Source organism: Schistosoma haematobium, chromosome 1 (assembly GCF_000699445.3).
Source record: "Schistosoma haematobium chromosome 1, whole genome shotgun sequence".
Classification (NCBI taxonomy): domain Eukaryota; kingdom Metazoa; phylum Platyhelminthes; class Trematoda; order Strigeidida; family Schistosomatidae; genus Schistosoma; species Schistosoma haematobium.
This window is the reverse complement of record NC_067196.1, coordinates 12342094-12359867: the sequence shown is the minus strand read 5'-3', so window position 1 is coordinate 12359867 and position 17774 is coordinate 12342094. Positions and strand designations below refer to the sequence as shown.

At 32.6% G+C, this 17774-nt stretch overlaps 1 protein-coding gene across 1 annotated transcript in view; it reads right to left on the bottom strand.

Moving 5' to 3' along the window:
• Positions 1-17774, bottom strand: part of MS3_00002665 (uncharacterized protein) — a 135435-nt gene that overhangs the window by 50577 nt on the left and 67084 nt on the right. Inside the window, exons 8-11 of the mRNA XM_051210270.1 lie at positions 11823-12221; positions 10185-10440; positions 7528-7858; positions 413-1115 (exon numbers count right to left, since the gene is read on the bottom strand). Coding sequence (XP_051073155.1) covers positions 413-1115; positions 7528-7858; positions 10185-10440; positions 11823-12221 — 1689 coding nt within the window. The remainder of the gene's footprint in view (positions 1-412; positions 1116-7527; positions 7859-10184; positions 10441-11822; positions 12222-17774) is intronic.

Sequence of the window (17774 nt, the reverse complement as noted above, 5' to 3'; positions counted from 1 at the left end):
TTACTACGAACTTCACAAAACCCCCTTCCTGATATTGTGTAAATTACATAACATAGATGATTATCTTTAAGAAAAAAAGGAATCACTATAAATTGTACTGTATATCTCTTAATATTGACAAGTGAAATTGACACATAATATTAAATCTAACAAATTCGATCAACATTTCAACATGGAAATCTAAATGACTTCAAGTAGTGTTGGGAGAATCATAGTGGATAGGGTATTAATCATTAATACATCGAACAAACACAATATGAAGTGTTATGCAACTGAAGGGAAGAATTGATACTTGAGATTGTTTGTCAAGCTCAATCGGTGAATGACTAGAACTACAATAAATGAGTAGATCAGTAACTATATAGATATTATGAAGATAATATTTCTTCTCAAGTCAAAATTATTAACTTACTGCTTCTGAACGTAATTCAGTTGTTATTAATGCTCTCAATGGATATCTTTCAGATTCAGTAACACCTCCAGCACGAATAACCCGTTCCAACGATTGATGAATAACAAAATAACCATAACTCCATGTAGTTAACAATCGAAGCATATCTTTCACAGCATTCGATTCATATTGGTTTAAATTAGAAAAGCTTATTTTATGCAAAAGACTTAAGGATTGGTTACATAGTAGATAATTACGTTCGCATAAATTACGTAAATGCTTTAACTGTTGTAACATGACACGTAACTGATCAGATTGATGTGAAATGTTAAATGTGTTATCAATTAATTCTAAGGAAAATACACGATAGTGATCAGGAATATAGTGTAAACTGTATTCCAATTGTTTTAAAAGTAGTGTAATTAGGTTATGATTAGAATCATGTAGCGTAGACTTGGCATTATCCATGGATGACACAATAAACTTTTCAATGTATATGTTTAAATATCGTTTCAATTCTTGTAATGTTTGAGTGAATTGTTTACTAGTCAAAGAGGATGATGTTTCTAGTTGAACATTACACTTCTCTTGAATTATATCTGCATCACATAATAAAGACCAAAGTATAGCAAAATGAAATTCTTTGTCTAAAAATTGGTATTTTTTTGATTGTTGGTTATTCTGAGAAGGTGAAGATCCCGAATTAGGAATTAGATTATGAAACCTAACAATAAAAAATAATTTAAAAATTGATGTTACTATCATCCAATTGATTATGATCATATAATTGATTAAAATCAATAATGTTAATCACGGTAGAAATTATTCCTATACACATGTACACATTGTATGTATACATCCCTAGTGTTTTAGATATTTTGATGTAACTCTTTCTTTTACATGAATTTCTAATGCTAAACATTTGAAAACACCTTAGGTCATCATTTAGAAGGAAGAGGATGTACAATGAAGAATGAGTATTAGTGTATGACGTCAAGATGTCCACATCTCGAAAAGACACTTGTATTATATTCTACATGGTATTTATTTTCATTTATTGACAGAAAATTTAATTCCCTGTAAGTTATACTAGTGTTTGGATACATACATGTAAAAATTAATAACCCGGTCGTAGGCTTTTTTAGTGAAGTATTGGATAACATGAGTGCGATTTTTCAAGAAAGCATGGGTTTCTACAAAGCTGAAAGTATAACTTGGTAATGGAAACAGAAAAAAAGTATATCACATCGTAGAATATCACCTCACTTGATTTAATGATCAAGTTAATCAATAAACTAGATACAATGATATTGATTATGAATCATTGTTAAACTTTATAAGAATTAAGGACCTATTGACCTGAAAGTTTATCCACAAGTCAATTAAGTATGCTTTTGCTTCATTAGTTCTCGTCAACACAACCCATCTTACAAAAAGGATGACCGGATAACTAAGATACAACAGCTATCAACTAGTTTCTGGTTCAGTTGATGAAAACTAACTTCAAATTGAACGACCTCTTGAAGATGATTATTGATTATATCATCACTAGTGATGATCTTCGAGAATGATTCCTGAATTAGAAGTGAAAAGTTGTTAATGATAGAGTGCAAATATCTAGAGACTGGGATAGCCAACACAGGTGACAATGGATGATTTTTACATTACATCATAAGTTGACTGAAGTCGAAAAAATAGACTATGCGATTGTAGCTCAGCGGTTATAAGATAATACTCAAACAATATGGTCTGAAGGTTCTTAATTCCATCCCATATACGGTTGTGAATGGGCTGTGCTGAAGAGTCTTACACCATTAGGAAACAGCTATCCACTGACCCCTGGTTCTTAATGGCTTATATTAGAAACTGACTTTGAACCAAGAAGATTGGAAAAGGAGAAAATATCACTTCATTTTTCTCAGTCGAGTTTTATTTGAAATCAAGAATCGATCAAAGTTAAACATCCACTGAAAACCTAGAAGCGTCGAGTAGCTGTCCCATCCTAGTGTGGTAAACATTAGCAGTGCACACCCAGGATTCTGCACGCGGGACTCGAACCCAGGAGTCTTAGTCTCATACGAACGCTAAACCTTAAAATCATTGAGGTGGGATCCAGTGGTGTTAATGTCTAACTTTAATCAATCCACGACCATTTTTTCATTGCCTTCGGTGGGTAAATGCCTCACAGTCCACATGATTGAACTTTACTGGTCATGGCTTCACCTCAGAACTCCAAGAATTACCTCTCGAAGCTAGTCACTAGTGAGTAGATGATCATTTGTATTGATTCGGGATTATCTCTTTGTTGATATTTCAACTGAACTTTAATCAGTCAGTATGTCCTGAGAATTTATCCTCAGTAATACTACATAATCACAAGTATTCATATAAGTAAGCATAGTAGATAACAGTGAGATCAAGGACTCAAATTACGTCACGTCTAAAACTCATCAGTTGCATGTATCTGCATACCAAAGTTGATGCTCACTTCCAGATCCATGTAAATTATCAATTATTACAAATTGAACTAAAATTCATATTCGTTGCATATGCGAGTATCCCAACTAGAAACATTAACTAAACTGTATAATGCATTGTGTGTTTAAAAGAAAAGCACTGGGTGCGAAACCTGGAGTAGACATAAATTCTGAATTGAAGGTTCATTCAACTGACAGGTCCTAAAAAGAACGAAACAACATAGGTCCTACATTCCACTGTTAGCCCCAAAATTTCATTTACAGACTTGTTAAGCAGAAATATATACATAAATATATATATCAACATAATGAATGTTGTGGATAAATCAAGCATCATAACGATTATATCAATATGTGAAGAATTCAGTAATTTATTGTAAACTATATTTATATCATAACTAAAATTATCTATGGTTTTTACATTATAATAAATATGAATTCATACCGAGAGATGATAAAAGACAACACTATCACTTCATAGCAGGAGTAAATTATTTATAATTTGTTTTTGTTTAGAAAAAAAAGATCTACAGATCTACACATAACAGAGTTGAGTATGACATGAAATTCCTTTACTTCATTGTTGTGTATCTAGTAAAGCGTATATTTTAAAGAATCCTACCAATTTATGGTTAGTTGCTATGGTGAAAGTAATTTATTTGAATTTTGTAAATGGTACATGAATAATTTACACTGTACTTTTACGTCGCTTTTTTTTCTTTTCTTATTCGAGAAAATACAACGAGACTAACTTGTTTATTTTCTAAATATACCAAGATTTTCGTTAATTTTAATAGAATAAATTCTTTATTTAATAATGTGATACATCAAGTTATCTGGGAAGATGCCATGAATCAGTGTAAATCGTAACACACGACAATGTGTAATGCATCTTTTTTCTTCAAATATTCTTGGAATGAGTCAATCGAAGTATAGTTTTGAAAACCGATTGAGAAAAAAAACAATCCTTCTTTTCTCATAGTTTTAAATGTTTTTTTAAACCTGACTACTTTAGGTTTACAATACTAAACGATTGTCTGTGTTTAATTATGATTGTTGTCAAAGCATAGTTTATATCTGATAAACATATACTATCATTAATACCCAAATTCGACAACATATATTCAGGGACAGTGAGATGATCATTTAACTAGCAATACAATTTTAAAACGTTGAATTTAGTGGCCCTTCCTCGTTTTAAGAACGTTATCCTAATAGCCCCCATAGTGTGTGTTACTTGTTGCTACTCTGGATGTATGAGAACATTGGAGGGGAAAAAAGACTTCCTACTACATATCTACTAAACTAAAGGCTAGTTTATATCAGAGAGTAAAATAAGATTGTGAACCACTGTAAACCAGACATGGTATTGGACATGTGTATCTGAGACACCTCAAAAGAAACTTTGCAAACCACGATGGATCAAACCAAGGATATTCAGGTCCCGTGGCAACGATGATATGCTTATATTAGTGAATTAAAGCTTAACGAACCTAATTTCCAACTTAAGACTATTATTTAATGCCGGCAGTAACGAATGTCTAACTTCCCATATATTAGTAAATTAATAAAAATATTAACGACATGGTGAAACCTTAAATGATTACCACTAATATATTTCAACCAAAATTAAAAACATCAACATTTTCAGGTCAATATTAGAGTGACATTAAATCAATTGGTTGATATATTATAAGGCAGCCAAATCAATAAACTTGGGTGAAAACTACTAACTAACAACGATCTAATAGGTAAAAACAAAATTAACCGGCTATCCAACTTTATTAATATTTTGTCATTAATACATTTAAATCGATTAATGAATTCATTTACAGTTACAGACATAGGAAGGTTAAAAAATAACTAAGCGCTTATGGCAGTGAAACAAGGCCGGTAAGAGTAGAGGATATTCGTAGGTTACTAGTATTCGATCACAGGTGTCTTCGAAACACTGTTCGTATATCCTGGGACCACCGAGTAAGTAATGCAGTTGTTAGGAAACGGTTACTAGGTAAGGATGGCAAATCAATCGATGAAGTAGTGAAACTTCATCAGTTGAGATGGCTGGGATATGTGTTACGTATGCCCAACCACCGACTGCCCTGACGAGTCATGTTTATGGTGTTGGAGTAGGTTGAAAGAAAGCTAGGGGTGGCCAGACCAAAATATGGCACAAGTCCATGAAGTCACTGACAAGTGCACTGAGCCATGTTGGTATGTGCAGACTACCCGGTTGTTTACCGTGAGATGATGGCAACAGATGGTTAGAGACCTTGAATGACATGGCTCAAAGTCGTTTGCAATGGTGCAAGTGCATCCACTCTTTGTGTTCTCCCAAATTCTAATCTTCCGAATTCTTCATGTCCCTTTCTTTTTTCCCTTTCTAAATTTATTTCACTGGATTATACTCCTTGAATAACATCTTCAAACCCTAATCTTTCCGATTACTGTTTATATTCTTACTACCTCTAACCACTACGGGGTTTGAATGGACTACTGCATCTCTGTGCTAATGTGGTATGACAACTCGAACTGATGTACGTACGTACGACGTTCTACGTTGTTACTGACTGCCTGACTGACTTAAGAAAGATAACTCTACTATATATTTCTTTTTGAACCGATTGAGAATAAAAATAGAATTTTAAGATAGGAATAAATTCATTTAAGATATCTGTGAAAAAGGAACGAATATTTTAGACAATATAAGTTTCAGAACTATATTGCAAAAGATTATTGTTTACATTTTTGTGGTATAATTACTGAATATTTGAACTATTGTATCTTTGTACTTTCCTATTTTTTGATTTTTATTTGATGCATAAACTATCACTATATGTTGCACCTTTGTCGGGTTGTGGTTTTTGAGAGAACGAGCGTAGAAGAACTGCATTCTGGATCAATAGTTATTAAGTTTTGTTCTCGATTGTTATATCATTATGAACGAGTCAGTGGTTAACAGAAGGTCATTGATTCTATAGAGGCAGTCCAGGGAAAGTAACCAGTATGCTCATTTATTTACGGCTAGAATACACAGATCACAATATAACAAAACTCATTCTTTTTCCGTCACATAAATATCATAGCCACAGCTGTTAATTTCAGGTAGTCGAAAATTACACAGAGTTCTAAGTACGTGAACATGGATTACATAAACAGAAGACGACCAATCATAATACAAAACGATATTTGTTCTCGCAGTTCTAGTGAGAAGCCGTGACCAATGGAGCTAATCCGTGTCAGGTAGAGACAGATATCTGCCTCAGACAATGGAAGATGGTTGCGTAAATCCGTGAATTGGTTAATGTTAGACATTAACACCGTTGGATACCGGCTCAGTAGCCTAGATGTATAGCGTTCGCGCGCGAGACTGAAGGTCTCGAGTTCGAATCCCGTGTGAGGAATCGTGGATGCGCACTGCTGAAGAGCCCCACAACAGGACGAAACGGCCGTCCAGTTCTTCCAGGTTTTCAATGGTGGTTTAGCATCGGTCGATTCATGATCACAACCAAAAACTTAACAATCTCCGCAACCCAATACTGATAAATCTACTAAAGACAAACAATAACAGTTAAAAATTAAATTTGAAACAAATAACAATTAATTGGATTTTAAAGTAATTTAGATTATCTCGCCAATGATATTTTGACTGAAATTTGATCAATCTTGGCTGGCATGCGTGCATCCTATATGAATCACCTCGATATAACCATTATAAAACAAGTTAATATAGAACAAATCCGGTCAGTAGTGGCATTCAGGATGCGCATTTAGTTCTGTTTGGGACTTGTCAACTGGATGCTGCGCAACTTTTAAGCATAAGGTATATTGGTTTTGATTATAGTTTGTAGTTTTCTACGTTACTCAGTGTTTACTCAGTTAGCTTTTCGCTATTATCCTGTTTTGAACGTCCTTTTAAGAATACATATTAAAGCACTGTAAAAGTAGGTGCTGAAAATGTCGTTCAGAATGAAAATGGATGCTCCGCAATTAAACCATCTAGCTCGGAGAACTCAAAATGAACAATAGTTGAGAGTATATGATAAACTGATAAAAAAATTTTAAAAAGAAGCTTCCTTCAAATTATTTAGGGTAATAAAACAGTAGATTGTTAAACCAGATGATCGATCCGTCATCCATTAAGTACAACAGATAACCCAATGACACAAGGATAAAATGATTTCAACTATATTCACACTCTTATTTTGATTATTAAAAGAGATCTTAAAGCAGTCACCAATCAACCATTAAATTATCAGCGAATAATACAATTAAAATATACTAATCACGGCAAGCACAAATTAATCTAATTCCAAAAGTACCGTTAATTACTGTAAACAGTATTCAATACTTATTTGGTTTTTAAGAAAACACTGTTTCAAGACTATTTTTCATCGATCAGATAACAAATGGCTACTGAGAAAAAAAAGAAAACTTGGAAAAATTCTAAAAGCACCCTGATACGATACGTCTCTGTAACTAGTCTATACTGGACCACACAATTTTAAGGTCACTGATGAAATCGTTAGTGAGAAAATAAAGGAAATTGGTAACACAAAAAGTGAGAGAAGCTAAACCAAATGATATATATACATATCATATATATTATTTATTAAATATACTGAATATATATATATATATATATATCTTCATACTTACACTTTACATTCACCAATACAATTTGAAACATAATCACACCAATCATTAATTGTATGAATTTGTACATTGTTACGGTATTGATGCATTTTCTCAGTCCATTGATTAATCACTAGCCGATATATCTCTTGTAAACGATAAATCCATGCTTCCAACCAATCAGTTATACCAATATTTTCAGTTTTATTAAAGTATTCATTTGATAAATTATCAATTGCAGTTAATTCAATCCAAATTTGATGACTTAAATGACGAATAGAAAGTTCAAAATTATACAATTCCAATTCTGTCCAACTATGTGATTGAGAAGCATTTTCTAACTGATTGAATAGTTCTATAGAGAGTTATATACAAAACCAAAATAAGTGATAAGTATTTTGATATAGCTTAAAATGACATAAGTGACAGGACTATAATTTATGGGCGAACCAATCATATTTAAGATAGTAGGCCTTGAATTTTGGCGCAAAATTCATCCACACGTTTGGTTAGATATCATTTTGGAATTATAGATGATGTCAGTTCGTGATGAAAACATCAAATTTAATTCTTAACCCTAAAGCTCAACAGTAAATCCTAATTTCTCACACTAATCTGGTCTAAAGCAATTATTCCCTTTGATAAATTTCGATAATGTAATAAGAAGACGAAGATTATCAGAATTATGTGATATATTAGCGTAATACATTTCGAACAATCTGATCACACATATATATGTTAAGAGTATTTATATATAAAAAATAAAAGGTCAACTAAAGAGGAAGAATGTATTTGAAAAATTTCAGCGGAGTAATTTCAAGTAAATCCAACGTTTCGCCTGGCAATCTGGTCCAAGCTTTTTCAAGGAAAATATCATCAAACAACAAAATGATCGAATATAAATAGGTACGTTGGATTTACTTCAAATATATTCTTCCTCTTTAATGTCTCATATTAACTCGGCGTCCAAATATTGTGAAACTATTCGTTCAAATTTAGACGAAAGTTCTTATTTAAAAGGTCAACTAGACTGGAAATGAGGTAAGAGGCGATAAGGATAATAATAAGAGTAATGTGAACACAATTCAAAACCTAATCACTCTGGCTAATAGGTCAATATTACCAGGGTGGGTTTAAGGTTTGTTCTAGTCTAGTTGACCTTTTATTTTTATATATAAATACTCTTAACATGCATATGTGTGATCAGATTGTTCGAAATGTATTGCGCTAATATATCACATAATTCTGATGATCTTCGTAATCTTTAATCCTCGCTTAACCCTAGCAAGTAGGTAGACATTCTAAAGTCATTTTAGCGTTGCTCAAAGGTTGTCAATAAATTATAGTCTTACCCTATACACTCGCAGGAATTCTTTCTTTTCAGGAAATTTTTCAAAAAAATTTGTAAAACAAAATAGAGCATCTGATGTGATAATACTAGCAATTTCTATATTAATGATTGAGATACAGAAATTAATTGTAGTACAATGATTCGGCTATAATGATCAATGACATACGCCTTTTGCCAATTATCTCTTCTTATCAACAACATCACGTTTATGGTCTCTTAAGGTCCTTATAATGTGAGATTATTACTGAAAATTCTTGTTATTAACAACAAACTGAGGATTAGAAATATATCTAGCTCAGATTCCTAGATCCAAACTAATAATTAAACCTGATATTTATGAGATGAGTTGTTATAACGGAACGGTTATTGTAGAAGTAGGAAGTGGTTTTTCGAATTATAATTATAATTTTGTCGTAAAATTGCTGAGTAACTGGTTTACTATATATATATCCATTTATTGTAAGCTCTCCGTTAACTCATTAACTCTGTATGACTTACTATTCCTGTTTTATTGCCAGTCTACTAATTGCATTCTATCCTGTTCATAACCACTTTTGGCTTGTTTATGTATAATTGTTATTTTTTATTCTATGGTGTGATGTGATCTGATATGTCTGTATATAAACCATGTCTGTTTGGAATATAAATACCATGGAGGTTGGTTTCTACTTCTGAATCCAAGGAAAGTCATGCAGAAGAGCTTGCGAATAACGGACCAATCAGAACCTAGTTGTCAGCTCAATAAAGATATTGCCGATCAAGAGTGTAACTGGTCAAACTGGGGACATTGAGCTATCAAAGAAACTAGTAGACGCGAAATAAATCAAATTAGAATCAGGATTATGAGTGGTGATAATATAATCTCATTCAATGAATGTGTATAGACCATAGAATGATTAATATAGGTTTCAAACCTGCCAAATGCAAAATGATACTTTACGAATGGTCATTTTCAACACTGAACTTAGGAATGAATAAAGTTGTTGATGATACTTTTCAGTAATGAATTGACCTTTAGAGACTGAATATTAATTTTTTGAGGTGTAACTACAATTATAACTAGTGTCTTAGTAGAGCTAACAACTTTTTATCGAATAGCAAATAAATAACTGTAATTTCCAATCAGTACTATAGTATGGCTATAAAATACGATTATTAAGGATGAATTACAGATTTATGAAGGAATTTTCTATGAAAATAAGTGAATATTTTCAACTGAGGAGTCAGGAAAATTACAAGACAAGAGATTCTTTTGAAATATTTACAACAGCTAATCAACAAAATTTATATTCCCAAATAATTTTGTTTAAATAAAGAATAAAAAACAAACCTATTAAAGAATGAGACAAATCCCATAATCCACCGGGTCTACGTATAATCTGTTTTAAAAACCCAAGACAAGTATACTGTTCAAATGCACGTGATGAAGTGGATCTCATTTCATTGATTAATTCTTCCCAGATTTTTCGTTGTTTAAATGTCTTTATTACAGAAGAATGACTAGATGATAGAGACGATGATGATGATGATGATGATGATAAGACGTGAAGAAAATCGGCTAGAACCCTCAATTCATTGAAATTTTCCTAACAAAATAAAGAGGAAAATTGATGAAAAATGATGAATACACATGATCTATTCATTAGTAATGGAACAATATTCTGTTCGGGGATTTCGATCCACAGTAAACAAAATTCAAACAGATAATCAATGTGTAAGATTTATAGAAAATGAAAAACATCTGTCTTGAATTTATAATTATTAATAGTATCATCTATGAAATAATTCTGTACATTAGTAATAACCACAAACTAAACTATTAGTGTTGTTGACCAATGTATTCCACTTTTTCAGGCGACTGTAGGCTAAAACCTATGATCTATAATTGTCTTTGAAATACATCAACAGTATATAGTTTAACTACGTCATACTGAATAATACAACAATCTAACTAAATCTTTAAACTCTTGTTAACAAATGTTTTGTTTATCGGTATATGATTATGGAGATTGTTGAATTTCAATGAAATCATAAACCGATCTAAGTTATACAACTATTAAAAACCTGAAAGCATTGGATAGATCTTTCGTCTTACTATAGGACTAATTAGCAGTGCGTATCAATGACCTTACCACAGGGGATCGAAGTTAATACCTTTAGTCTTGCGCGTCAACGCTTAACCTCTAGACCAACGAGCTGGTATTTACAAGCGTGTACAAGTCTAACTTTAATCATTTCACGATACTGAGTGAGATAAGTTCGTGGTTTCAGTAATGTAGGGTTTTTTATGTTTTCCAAAAAAGACATTGGTTTAACGTGTACAATAATTAATATTCACTTGTCTAGTAAGTTAAATAAAAGGAGAATAAAGAGAAATTTTGAACCTAAGCTGAACACTTTACATTTGAACAGGTTGAGTACTCAGTGGCAATTTTAAAGTGTAATCTTCAATAACATTTTTGCCTTTTCGAATTGTACTTCGTAGTCATTTTTACTCACTTTAATGTCTGATTAACAAAACCCAATGTATTTTAGATCAGTCTCCTTACAAGAGAGTTATTTAACGGATTTTTTAATGACTTAGCTTTACCCATAGTTTATTTTTATCACAGGTACATGAAATCCATCAGCGGTGTTCTAATATGGTAGAGTTGTTCAGAACAAAGAAACCTGACTAGATTATATTAATTAAACCAAGTAATTACTGAGAATTTGACAAACAATGTGCAAATTTCTCAGTTTAAATTGACACAAACTGCAAAAACCAATGTACATATTCGTATAGTATTAGTGTATAGTTAACTTTATCCTACTCCATTAAGTTTCGTCGGCAAATTATGCAATCTACAAACCGTAGACAATATATTATCATCAATATACACTTTAACTGACATTCTGATTAAACTTTCACTGAGATATCTAGCAGTTATGTGATGATTTTAAAGAAAACAACTCAGCTCAAACTAACCTGTAAAATTTCACGTTCTTTATCAATGTTATTTATTTGTTCTTGTTGCCAGTTAGTGTTCAATAAATTACAATTATTCAACAGTGATAAATGCATGGTAGGATAATTAAAAGACTGACTAAGAGAATTAATATGAACATTGTCGTTTTTTACCATTGTAATTGACTGTGATTGTGACGGTGTTGCATCACTGACTGTAGTAACGAAACATTTCACTTCATTTAAATATGTTGTGAGACATTTTAAATATAATTTATTAAATTCATAAAATTGTTCCCATTTGTGATCATTATCGTCATCATCATCATTATCACCATCGGTTATACCCAAGAATGATTTCTTATTTTTATCTACTTCATCTTGTTTCTCATTTTTACTGGAATAGTTGGAAGTACATAACTGTATTTGAGTGATTCATCCACATGAACGTTTGTTTTGTTTACGACAGAATAGTTGTAGATCCAATAAGAAAGGACAAAAAGCAGAGAAAATAAAACATTGTCATGAATTTTTATTTATTCAAGAGACGATATGGATGTAATAATTTTGAAAAAAACATAGTTAACTGGAAGGGTAGAAGAACCTGATCGGAATCGAGATATTTACCCCCTTATGGAGGCAGCTAAAATTGTTGTGAGTGGGTAAGACGGTGTAGAGTTCAAAAATAGGACAATGCTCCATGGTTTCCACTGAATCATCTTACCTTAAAAACATATACTGTGAACTTCAAAGTTTTACCTCAGTGAGAATTATTATGGTACATGGGTGTAAAACATAAATGCTAAGTTTATGTTTACTAAGCGGGCCTATTTGTCACCACTAATTATGTATCTATACAATACTGTAATGATACACTTATCATTCATGATATACTGCAAATTCACCCAAAATAAACTTGTGTTTTCCCTACGGGTCTTAGTTTGAAATCTATTGTGCTTTCACAACTATCGTGGTGTATGCTACTTATGTTGATAGATATAAGTAGTATGTAGCACCGATGGCAAGTGGATTACCTTGTAGCAGAAGATTGAATTAAAGATAACAGGAATAGAAACATAGATGAATTGGAATATCAACCGGATGTGAAAGATGAAGTATGTACAGGACAATTGAAAGATGTGTAAATAATGTATGTAATGTATCACTTTTATATTTTATGAAAGCACTGTGTAAGCACTGTGTGTGTGGCATTAAATAATAAATCTATCTTTCTCGCCTGGGTTCTCGTTCACTACATTACGTGTGCTACTATTTCTCACTCTGCTTACTTATATGTTATCGTCATCGTTTTTACTCATATATCCATAAAGGACACTAGATTCATCATACTTTAGCTAGACTAAAAATTTTCGAACACATTAGGATACCATCGGAGCAGTATGGTTTCTTTATAACACATATTGGTAGTTCCAAAGGTATCACACCCAATGAACCCAATAGACTGCTAAAGATCCAATATTCAAATTGAAAATATTTGTTTTCCTTACCTTTATTCCGTGAAGAATACCTTTTCTTATCCTAGTACCCTTAAACTCTTCATAGCCTATTCCTATGCTGGGCACCAGAGCGTAAAAGAGTAGTCAATGACTCAGACGCAAAATGTCTTAACTACCTTAATCGATACATATAGTAGATATTTAAGTTCTATTTTCCATGTTTATCTCACGACAGTTATCCGAATAAGTGTAAACAATGTTTCACAGAAAGCTATAATTGTTATGACCTTGGATGTCTTGTTTTGCTACCGCGCGACCTATCGACCAATCCGGATACGACTTATACGGATCTTTACACTAGGCCAACCAATGACGTTCAACCGGTGCGGACAGTTTAGCGTCCTTACTGGTCCTATGTCCTACGAGCCCTTCCACTTGAGTCCAGAACACAATACCAGCTTCGAATCAGAGCAGATCGTTTATTTCAGGCATACTTGGTTTATATATCAATCACACAGACCGCAACGTACCATAGAATAAAAAATAATATTTGTACACAAATAAGCCCAAAAAGTGGCTGTGCACGAGGGGGACAGTGAATAATAGACTGAGCATAGATTAAGAACCGTAAATCGTATAATAATAAATTATAGGTCAAAATAAAGCTTATAATAAGAGGAATATAAATATACGTAATGTAATTGTCGAATAATTACACAATAAGAATATTTATAGAATATTAGTCCATTAATAGTCCTCGGGAGTTACCTGTAATTTAATCTCCACTCGGATATAACAATAATTAAATACATATATCATTCCTATGTCCTTTACTTTCAATATCATGCTTTTAGCTGTAAAATATAACACTATTCATTAATACGCAGTCTAGCCATCTTTGATTAAGCTCTAAGTCCGGGTGAAGAAAGAGTGACAAATTACACACAGGCTTTCTAGAATAAGCGCTGAAATTTCGTCAGCTATCGACCCTTTAAAATCAATGAAATTTCCGAAATAAGTGAGAAACACCCTTAAATATCTCATCCTATTTGGTTTGGCTAGACATTCTCGAAGATAAATCTCGAAGCACTATTTTAATTTTGAAAGGAGAGAAGTGGATCCGAAACAATCATGAGTTGATCTATGTGATATTCAAGAGACTACATTTTGTTAGCATTTCCGTTAAATAAATCTATTCAATTTGGTGACTTCGAGTAAGTGAGAAATTTCCCGTGTAGGCACCAGAAGAAATGTGGCGTACATTACTTATGTCGACATATTGGTACAAAGGAGCACCAAATACATATGCGTCACATAATTCATTTGATTTGTGTGTGGGCTGTTATATTGCCCTGGTGCCCGAACCGAAAGTGGTTTTCTCAGGGAGTCACACTCAGAGCCCTCGACCTAAAGGTCTGATCCATAAGGCAATGGAGAAACGTCAGGAGATGCAATCTCACGGTATTCGGTGACCAACGATTGGTTCATACGTCATTTATTCCTTTAGGATACTGGAGCCCATGTGCACCATTGGTTTGGAATCAGGGGTTTTCCAACTCCCCCAGGTGTACTCTCCGTGTCCACCAACCCGGTTAAAGCGCCGGACATTCGCTTTTCGTCCTTTCAATTTCGTAAACAACAGTAATGCCGTGAGAAGTCAGTGAGTAGGACTTCCCTGGCAGTAGTTGTGTGCACGTGGCCATGTGAGAGCATTTCGAGAGGGAGAGCAAACTCTCCAGGCCGTACTAGAGCATTTGGGGTAAACCTGACAGCAGAAGGCTACGAAGGTTGACTTGAAGAGAACAGAGACAGAATTAGAAAGGAATAGTGAATCAGAAGAATCATACAGAATATGAAAGACAAATGATTGAAATTTTCAACTGAAGTATTTAATGTATGGTTCTTATATTTTACCATTATACTGTGTAATTTTGTATCAAAATATGAAGCTAAAATAGAACTAAACTATGCTAAAGGCCTTGTAAGATGTTGGCTAACCAATGTGAGATATACAGTTTTGTAAATAAACTGTACATTACAAAAAAATAAAATTGTAAAGAATGTAGTTTTCGAACGTTAGTGTTACGACGTTGATCTCATTTCCAAACAACTTAATTGTTCAACAAGTAGTGCGTTGTAAAATAATCTCATCTATGGGCTCCCTATCTTCTCTGAGTTAATTTCTGCACGTAGTTACAGAAGATACTATTTCTTAAGGCTATGTAAGTGATCAACGATCATATTAGCGTCATCATTTAAATTAGTCAAACTACAAGATGTAGTCAAAATTTAGTCTACGATTGAGTTTTAAATATCTCGCTTCAATTCAATAATCGTCATCTTTATTCTGATTGGTCGTTTCTACTGATTGCAAGGCCTTTATTATAGTGTACTTTAAAATAAAAGTCATTTGATTAGCCTAATCATCAGACAGTTTTCATCATGTTATGTCAATCAGAAAATCAATTTATAAGTTCAGGCCTACGTGGGGTCGTGTGTTAGAATCACTGAGGCATCCAATACTATAAAGAAAACATCTGATCAACCTTGGTTTTCTAAAAGTCCTATTCATCTGATATCACGTTGTTAAAATTAACTTGAAATTAAATAAATCTTTCTATAAGTCACACATGAATTCTCACCAAGTATTATTTATCTTTATGTTTCTGTTAGGAATGTTAACATACAAAGCCCTTTTCATTGATAGTATAATAATGCAAAATTAACAACTAATTATAAGTAGTACGCAAAACTATAGTAAACTAGCGAAATAGTCACAAGTTTACAAAAAAAACGTATCCACACGTTTACACATATATTTTCTGATAACCTGGTGTAAAATTTATGCAAAACCAATATTGTGTTCGATACATAACAACATATGTATATAACTAATAGGCATACATTGGGTCATTGTACAAAACTGACTCAGGGTATACACGCTTGCCAAAGTTAATTAAAATTTTTTTATGAAATTTCACAAAATGATATAAATGAGGTAAGGGTGGTAGGAGTGAGATGGATAAAATGTAATCACTTAAAATATTAAAGTTTGTATACTGAAAAGGATAGTGACATTTGTACCGAATATATAATGGACACTAGAATCGATACGTTTCATATAATGTTTATAATCGAATTTTTACCGAAATTATTTACTGAAAACAGATTTATAAATAAATATCAGGAGTTTGTGGATATTTTAGAAATTTCACAGATTGAAATCATGAGTCAATTGAAGCTAGACCGCCATAGAAAACATGGAAGCACTAGACGGCCGTTTCGTCATAGTATGGGACTCCTCAGGACGAAACGGCCGTCCAGTGCTTCCAGGTTTTCTATGGTGGTCTAGCTTCAATTGACTCATGATTTCAATCTGTGAAATAAATTAATGCAAAGGGAAGAAGGAACACTTGTAAAATAGTCAGTAGAAATTTCACTAAATGTTAAATTATATATTATTAATTTTATTCTATTTTTGGACAACTGTTTCATACTAGTACGAGATTCCTTACGGTTAAGCAATCAAGATCTCATATAAGTTAGGACCCAGGGGCTACAGAGATCAAGGTTAGTAGAATATGTTCAAAATAATAAGTTGGAATGAGTTTATATTTTCAACAATCCTCTCATTTTAGTAGTTTCACCAATAAAAACAAAGGGGATTCAGCGAGGGAAATTTTCCTTTCGATGAAATCATTTACTTAAGTTGTAAAGTTGTACATTCGTATTTATAGTTATATGGTGAATATATGTCTACAGAACGATAGAAAAAATTACATTATAAATTTATTCGAGACTCTTATTATCAAATGAGTTTACGCAATAATCAAGGGGTAAGAGAAGAACATATCTGGATGGAAATAATTTACGGGTCTGAATTATAAAAGATAATTGTCCACTTCACAAATATGAAGAAAAACGAAAGACATAAAAGTCATAACAATAAAAACTGAACAATAATAATAATGATAATAATAATAATAATAATAATAATAATAATAATAATAATAATAATGGAAACTTGTGTAAGGGTAATAGTATCTGATTACAGTCAAACAGACAAAACAATAATTTTTTAGAAAAATCAAAGAAATGATTAAAAAAAGGAATTAGGTTCAATGAAGGATAAGAGGTTATACGTATCATTTTTGCACGCAGAGTTTGAGCTTGAGTTGGTGAATTGCTAATGCTTCAGCAGCGCATAAGATCTGATTTGACCTTTCTTTGATCCAATTCCTTTGATTGTGTAGATTATTTCAAAGGAAGACTCTTTTAGAGCGATGTGTCCATACTTGATTAAATGCTCCTGTATTGATATAGTAATTGTTTTGCATTCTCCTTTTGAAAGCCACGCCGGGTAGTGTTCTGAGATGCGTTTGGAAAGTGAACGCTTTGTGCGGCCAATGTAACCTACGCCACATGAGAAAGTAAATTTGTAGATGTAGCCCAAAGCAGAAGTTTATCGTTAACACATCCATAAATAGTAGGTCGGCTTGAGAAAACAATTCGAAGC